Genomic DNA, 7,500 nt, shown 5'->3' on the forward strand with positions numbered 1-7,500 from the left:
CGCGCTCGCGCTGGGCAAGGAGCCGAGAGGGCCCAGAGGCCGAAAGAGGATGCGACCAGCAGCTGTCCCGAGCAGCGCCCAGTGATCGCCTCCCCGGAGGAGGAGGCGCCTAGACGGTTGCCTCCTTTCTTGTTTCCCCCCAACCACCCCCGTAATTACATTGGCTGCTGGAGGGGACCGGGAGAGACGGAGGAGGCGCCTGGCTTCCCCCGCACGCCCGCCACCTCTGCTCTTTCCCGTCCCGGGCCAGGATGACTGGAGTCTTTGACAGTCTAGTGGCTGATATGCACTCGACCCAGATCGCCGCCTCCAGCACGTACCACCAGCACCAGCAGCCCCCGAGCGGCGGCGGCGCCGGCCCGGGTGGCAACAACAGCAGCAGCAGCAGCCTCCACAAGCCCCAGGAGTCGCCCACCCTTCCGGTGTCCACCGCCACCGACAGCAGCTACTACACCAACCAGCAGCACCCAGCGGGCGGCGGCGGCGGCGGGGGCTCGCCCTTCGCGCACATGGGTTCCTACCAGTACCAAGCCAGCGGTCTCAACAATGTCCCTTACTCCGCCAAGAGCAGCTACGACCTGGGCTACACCGCCGCCTACACCTCCTACGCTCCCTATGGAACCAGTTCGTCCCCAGCCAACAACGAGCCTGGTATGCATAACGCTGGAGTCAAGAGTGTCGAGTCGGTCTAGTTAATGGGATGGATGGGTAAACGTGTTCGGGGCGGGGGGCCGTCTAAAGCCCTGGATTTTCACGCTGCCTGCTCACCGCCCGCTTGTGCGCTTTACCCTCTCCAGCCTCCAATCTGCCGCAGGTCGCCGGTTACCTCCCTCTCTCCGTTGGTGGGACCTGGTGGCCTCAAGGGCCAAGTGGGCGTGCTCCGCCTGCCTCATAAGGGCATCTCCTTGCCACCTGCTTCTTTCTCTTGGGTGTGCACTTGTCTCCCCCTTCCCTGGAGGGTTCAGCTCCCGGGGTCGGTGGCGGCTCCGATCCGCAAGCTGCGAAGTTGCGCCTGCCCGTGGCGCCACAGTTCAGTGCACCCACCTCCTGGCTCAAGCCAAGTCCCCCCTCCGGGCCTTCTAGGAGCGCGGGAACTCCAGGACCCCTGGGTTGCGCGGTTCTCACGATTCCGTATCATTGCAGAGAAGGAGGACCTTGAGCCTGAAATCCGGATAGTGAACGGGAAGCCAAAGAAAGTCCGGAAACCCCGCACCATCTACTCCAGTTTCCAGCTGGCGGCTCTTCAGCGGCGTTTCCAAAAGACTCAATACCTGGCCTTGCCGGAGCGAGCCGAGCTGGCGGCATCTCTGGGCCTCACCCAGACTCAGGTGGGGCTCGCGCCCTGCGGGGGCGAGGAGAGCGCGGGCCTGAGATGGCTGGGAAGCAGGCGGGTTCAGCACAATGCTTTTAAAAGCTCACTTTAAGTACTTTTAAGGATTTCCAGGCCTACGCCTCAAGCGGCCCTAAGTAAGCTTCTAGGCCCAAAGCTGAAAAACCCCAAGGGGCCGCCGCGTGGGAGGGAAGGAAAGGGACCGGGTGGACAGAAACCCCGTACCTCTCGCTACTGATTAAGCGGGTGAAATAACTGGCCCTCCTCACCCTCCCACTGTCACCATCATCACAGTGCACGTACACCAGCAGTCCTGGCCTTTTGGCAAGTACCTCCCCAGGGAGCAGGAACCCTCAGAGTCTCAAAGGCCGCCGCCCGTGATCCGCTACCAGGGCGCTAGCTGCCCACCTCTAGCCGGCGGTTTTTCTCTGCTTTTTTTTTTCTCCTCTTCGAACTCCTACTGCCCCAAGACTAGGTTCCTCCACTAATGCTCAGGTCTTTTTCCTCAAAGGTCAAAATCTGGTTCCAGAACCGCCGGTCCAAGTTCAAGAAGATGTGGAAAAGTGGTGAGATTCCCTCGGAGCAGCACCCTGGGGCCAGCGCTTCTCCACCTTGTGCTTCGCCGCCAATCTCGGCGCCGGCCTCCTGGGACTTCGGTGCGCCGCAGCGGATGGCGGGCGGCGGCGGTCCGGGCAGTGGCGGCAGCGGCGCCGGCAGCTCAGGCTCCAGCCCAAGCAGCGCGGCCTCGGCTTTTCTGGGCAACTACCCATGGTACCACCAGGCCTCGGGATCCGCCTCACACCTGCAGGCCACGGCGCCGCTGCTGCATCCCACTCAGACCCCGCAGCCGCATCACCACCACCACCATCACGGCGGCGGGGGCGCCCCGGTGAGCGCGGGGACGATTTTCTAACCCCAGGGAGAACTCGCCAGAGACTGAGAGCAGAGACCAGTTATCCTCAGTGCTTACCCCGAGCCGGGGTTCTCTCCTCCCGGCCCGCTTCCGCCACCCACCTCTCCTGGAGGCTGCGACCTGCAGTGGCCCGTTCCAGGGCCTGCTCCCTCCCGGGGCCACCAAGCGGGCCTCTCTCTCGGGGGAACCGGACAGCAGCTTGGCGAAGGCCTCCCTAAAAGGCCGCATTTCTGACCTGAGCCCCAGGTCTTGGCCGTTTCGAGCCCCGCTTCTGACTTGCCTTCCCTCCCTTCCGGGTGAGCCTGTCTGGCGCCTTCCTCGCCCCGGGCTGAGAGCTGGGTCTCGGGAGATGGACGCCTCCCAGGCGCGCGAGGCTTCCCGGGCGCTCTGAGGCTTCTTTCTCCTCGCCCGCCCCTGGGCTCAGCTCGGACGCTGCAGTTATTGACCTCCCGGTCCCGCCTGCCCGCCCTCCCCTACGTGGCCCCTTGACCCTTGGCCACTTTACTCCCTGCAGTTCCCAGCCCTCGGAGCCCCCATCCCTTCTCTTCCCCCACCGTGCTCCCCAAGGAGCGCTCCCTCAGCTCTCTCCTCATCCATCACCAGTGGAGTTTTTTTATTTTTATTTTTTTAAAAGTTTAGGTGCCTTTGCGGATGACCTCATTTTGATGTTGAAAAAAAATGATTTTTTAATATGTGAACACTGCAAAAATGTGTTTAAATTATCTTTTTTAAAACCTATTCAGGATTATTAGCCTGGACTTGGACACAGAGTTTGTAAATAAAGGTGTCTGTGCGTATTTTCCCACTGATTTATTTGTATAAAAATACCCATCTTTTCAGACTTTTTTGTAAACCCCCAGTTGTGAAAACTGCAGTTTAGCAGTGACCTCGGCAACCCCTCCTTTTTATTTTTTCCTTTAAAAACTTTTCAGTTAAATTAAGCTACTGATTTGGATTTGTTTTATCGTATCCTAAAGTCTTTGTTGTTGAAATGAAAGGTATTTTGGGGTTATTTATTATGAAAACAACGTGCTCTTAATGTTGATTTTACAATATGAAGAGATTATTTAAATAAATTATTGTTTTCATTGGATGTGTGCGCTTTTTTCTTGGTGCCAGGGTCCGGTCACTCATGTGCTCAGAGCTCAAGCAGCTGCACAGGCCGGAAAGCCAGCCGGCCGAGAGCTACGTTTCCATCTTTCCGAGGCTGCGATACCGCGAGGTGCGGCAAGGAGAGGACAGGCACGCTGGGCGTGGGGCCGCACCGGGGGTTTCACGCCCCGCCCCCTCCCGAGTCCCTGCGAGTGGTTCTCCAGCCGGCGGAGAGTCGACTCACTCAGCGCCGAGCGGCTCCAGCCTCCGCCTGCCCGGACCCTCCGGCTCTGGCGCCACCGCCCCCGCGCCCGCCTGGATGGCCAGGGTAGGCATCCGAGCCGCCGCGGGGGACCTCCCATCAGGGACCTGAGCAACCTGAGGGTCGGACCCCTACTTTGAACCTTCCCCTCCGTTTGTCCCTGAGGCATTTCGGGACTGAACTGAGAGCTCTGTGAGTCACCCTCGTGAGGCACGGTTGGCTGCTCTGGATTGCAAGGCGACCCCAAAGGCACGGGGCTGTGCTCGCGCGCGCGCGAACACACAATCACACACTGAGCACACTGTCACAGGCCCATCTATACTAACACACACTCACCTATACTGATACACACTCTCACAGTCACACTCATGCTCAAATATTCTCAGGCGCACACAAAATGACACATACTCTAACACCGTCACATCACATACTCATACTCCATCACACTTTTACACACAACACTGACACACGAACTCATGCACACTCGGATTCACACCTTTACACACTGATAGAGAAACTCACATATGCACACTCATGTATACACAGTCACAGACTTATATACACTGGTATGAGAGTGGCATCTTTCCACTTCATACTCTTGGAGGGGAAAATGTCCACACACCATTGGGCTCTGCTTTCTACCTTGGGCCCCACATAACCAGCTTCCAACTTTGGCGGTGACCCTACTTTCTGGCATTCCCTACAAAGGCCAGGGGTTGGTGGTTAATGAAGGCCTGAACTAAAAGTCCCTTTCCCTGAAAGTGCTAGGGCCCACAGGTGGAAGCTTCCTGGCTTCAATCACTGACTGTGTGACCTTGGGGAACCCATTTTAACCATCCTGTGTTACAGTTTGCAGATCTGTAAGACATTAACAGCTATAGCTTGGAGTTGTGAGCATTTAATGAGGCAACAATGTAACAGTGCCTGGCACATGGTAACAACTAACTTTTATCTATTTAATATTTAGTATTACTGTTTTATCACAGTGCCCCCAGAGAGGGGTATGAAACCCACAGTTACCCAGAGGCTTTTCAACCTCAGCTTGTGTGGAAGAGCAGCATCCTGGGGCTGGGAGAGCCCCTTCTTACCTGGGGTTTGAACCTCAGCCATGCCCTCTGAAGGGACTCTCTGCTACTGCAGAGGGGCTGGATACCAGCCACAGAGCCCCGCCTGCCAGGTCCAGGCTTCCCCTCCTCTAGGATGAGGCCATCTGTGTTGTGTGTCTTCAACTTATCTGCCAAAACCAGACACAGGGCGGAGGTGACTTTCTGGGCTCAGTGGCATCATCCCGAGGAGAATCATGACTTTTCTGGGCAGATTGCTTTTGGGCCTGCTCTGAGTCTGGTTTACAATGGTGCGGTCCAGAGAGTTGCGGCTTTGGAAAAAGCAGGGAGGCTACACAATCTAGTGTCCCATTGCATTTTTTGCATTGTTTTCCCAGGCTAGGGAGGCCTGGGTTGAAGCCCACTGACCTGTGATCCTGGGTTTCCCTAAGCAACCGCTGCCTGGCAGACCCCCATCCCTGTCCACCACCCCTACCCCAGCTCCAAATTCTGTGGGTTTTTTTTTTTTAGTGCCACTAACTGGTGCCAGCCTTCCTCCTGAGGTTAACTGTGCCCTCCCCTCCTTTGCGCGCACTCCCCTCCTTCCTCCCGAAACCAGCGGGGAGAGACGGGCAGTAAATTGGCTGGTGTCGAGGATCTGCAGCAGACAAGATGATTAAGAGGCCTACGCTGGAGCGCCCGGGGCAGGGAATGTCAGCCCAAGTTGGAATCACGCAACAGGCCTTGGCATGAGCCAAGCCTGGGAGCCGGGAGGGCGGGCGCCCTCAGCTCCGGGGTGGGCTGAGGCCCCACAGACTCGCCGGAGTCACCTAACCCGGCACCCAGCGACGGAGGGGTCGGTCTGGGCCACAATGAGCCTTTCCCCAGGGAGCCTGCGAAGCCGAGAGCAGGAGGGTGAAGGGGCCAGAGGAAGAGGTGTTTCCGCAGACGAGGAGAGGGGCAAAGAGAAGGGTTTGCAAGGACGCGCCCAGGTCCTAGAAATGAGGGGGAGAAAAGGGGGAGGAGTGGGCGAGGGAGGAAACAAAGCCTGGCTCCTGGAGGCGGGGGCCGGCTCCAGCCCCGCCGGGGGCGACGCGCTGGCAAGCCTTTCTCACAGTCTCCCGGCCCGCCCGGAGACGCGGAGTCCTGTGATCAGCCCGCCGCCGCGCAGACACGCTCCCCCCGTGCTCTACTGAGCTCCCCAAAGCGCGAATGAAAAATGGAAATGGGAAGCAGCGATCTCGGCTCTCTACACTGGGAAACTAGCAGTGCTCAGAACACACATAAATCTCCATTGTAATCTCCTTCCAATTGCTCGCGTGAAATATCAGGCCAGAGACAGGATATGACAAGCGCTGGGAAGCAGGGGGAGGGAAGCCGAAGAGTGAGGGGTGCACGGTCCTCTCCGCTCCACCCTCTGGCAGGGCTCTCCCAACTCAGACAGAGCGCGGGCACTGAGCTCCAGGGCCAACTGCCTGCCGCCCAGGTGCTCCTGCGCCCCCGGCCCCTTCAGTCCCCTTCTCCCCCCAACCCCCGTGCACGCTCTGCCCAGAGCCACCTCGCCCCAGCGCGGTGCTTTGCTGGGCGCAGACCCCCCTCCGGGTGCGCCGAATTCCCTCCGCCGGCCCTGAGACTCCGAGATGGAAAGGGCAGAAAAGAGAGAGAATGGATCCCAGGCCTCACCAGCCCTGCTGCAATGTGGGACCGTTTACGAGGCTTCCCCTAGGCCTTCTTTCAGGATCACTTGTGAAAATTGTGAATATCCGCCCTGTGTAACGATCCCAGACTGATGAAGCGAATTTGGAAGACATATCAGGTTTGGTGGAGGCGAAGTGAGCGGGGGAAGACTGGAACTTTGTTTACAAACAGTTCGGTGGTAGAAGACAAGGGGCAGAAGAGGCGGGTGGAAAGAGAAGCTCCGAAGTGGTCCCCTGCGCCCAAGAGAACAATGTCGGGGAGGAAGACGCCCTGTCCCCTCTCAAAAAGTCGTTCTTACGGGCAGTAAAACTCGAGTGCAACTCCCTCACTCCTGATGTCCCCTGCAGTCGCTCAAAAGTCACAAGCCCGCTTCTTTCCCTCCATAGAACAGCGACCACCAGTGGCTTTAACCTGTTTAGGGTCGAAGACTCCTTTGAGAATTAAGCTACAGATCCTCTCCTCCTCCAAAAATACAGATAGGTCCCTTCCCTTCGAATTCAACTTTGGGGTCCAGGAATCCTAGAAGCTGTAGGATGGGGCGCTATCCTGGGGGCAGCGTTACTCCCAGCCTTGGCGCTAGGGCACTAGGTCCTGCGGGGACTGGAGGCCTCTAGCAGGATCCTAACACCCAAAGCAGCCCCAGGGAAGCCTCCCCCAGGCCGACCTTTCCCTTCCCTCCCCACCCAGGATCTGCCAGGCACGCCGCAGCCACCCCACACCACCCCCGCCCCCACACACACCAGTGAAGGCGGATGCAGAGGCCCCACATCCCTCCGATCCCCCTTCCCCCGCGGGAGTTCCCCTCGCGGGGACGGTTTTGGCAGTGATTGCCACATTACAAGATGTTACATTCCGCCCTGGGGCCTGGGGCCGGGCGGGGCGGGGAGACTGTGTTTCAGGAAAAGAAAGTGCAGGCAGGTCTTGGAGTAGCAGCTCGGCGCCTTCACGCCAAGAACGCAGACAGCCTCCAGACAGACCTTTCTTCCCTCGGCCGCTCCGGCTCCGGCTTTCCCACTAGTCCTCCGGGGCCAGAGCGCACAAGCTGCAGTGTTCCGGCAGTTTGCGGGCTGAGTGGCAGCGCTCCGAGAGAGGCCTTTTTGGGGAGGGTCCCCAGTCGCGTCGGGTCCCCGGCAGGGAGATGCGGGCCGAGGGTCGGGTGCCG

The 7,500-nt window shown here is 58.8% G+C and overlaps 1 protein-coding gene across 1 annotated transcript; it reads left to right on the forward strand.

Moving 5' to 3' along the window:
- DLX2 (distal-less homeobox 2) lies at positions 1-3,331 on the forward strand. Its single transcript, XM_011991915.1, has 3 exons — positions 1-651; positions 1,144-1,328; positions 1,842-3,331. Exons 1-3 carry the CDS (start codon positions 252-254, stop codon positions 2,241-2,243), a joined length of 987 nt encoding a protein of 328 aa, XP_011847305.1. The 5' UTR covers positions 1-251; the 3' UTR covers positions 2,244-3,331.
- Positions 3,332-7,500: the final 4,169 nt, after the last annotated feature.

This window comes from Mandrillus leucophaeus, unplaced genomic scaffold (genome assembly GCF_000951045.1).
Source record: "Mandrillus leucophaeus isolate KB7577 unplaced genomic scaffold, Mleu.le_1.0 Scaffold40, whole genome shotgun sequence".
Classification (NCBI taxonomy): Eukaryota; Metazoa; Chordata; class Mammalia; order Primates; family Cercopithecidae; genus Mandrillus; species Mandrillus leucophaeus.

What these genes read in the sequence shown, in the direction of transcription:
- DLX2 (XM_011991915.1), top strand. Translation starts at nt 252, where the DNA reads ATGACTGGAGTCTTTGACAGTCTAGTGGCTGATATGCACTCGACCCAG. An exon ending in CCCAGCCAACAACGAGCCTG is followed by an intron (nt 652 to 1,143) that starts GTATGCATAACG and finishes GTATCATTGCAG; the next exon opens with AGAAGGAGGACCTTGAGCCT. An exon ending in TGGGCCTCACCCAGACTCAG is followed by an intron (nt 1,329 to 1,841) that starts GTGGGGCTCGCG and finishes TTTTCCTCAAAG; the next exon opens with GTCAAAATCTGGTTCCAGAA.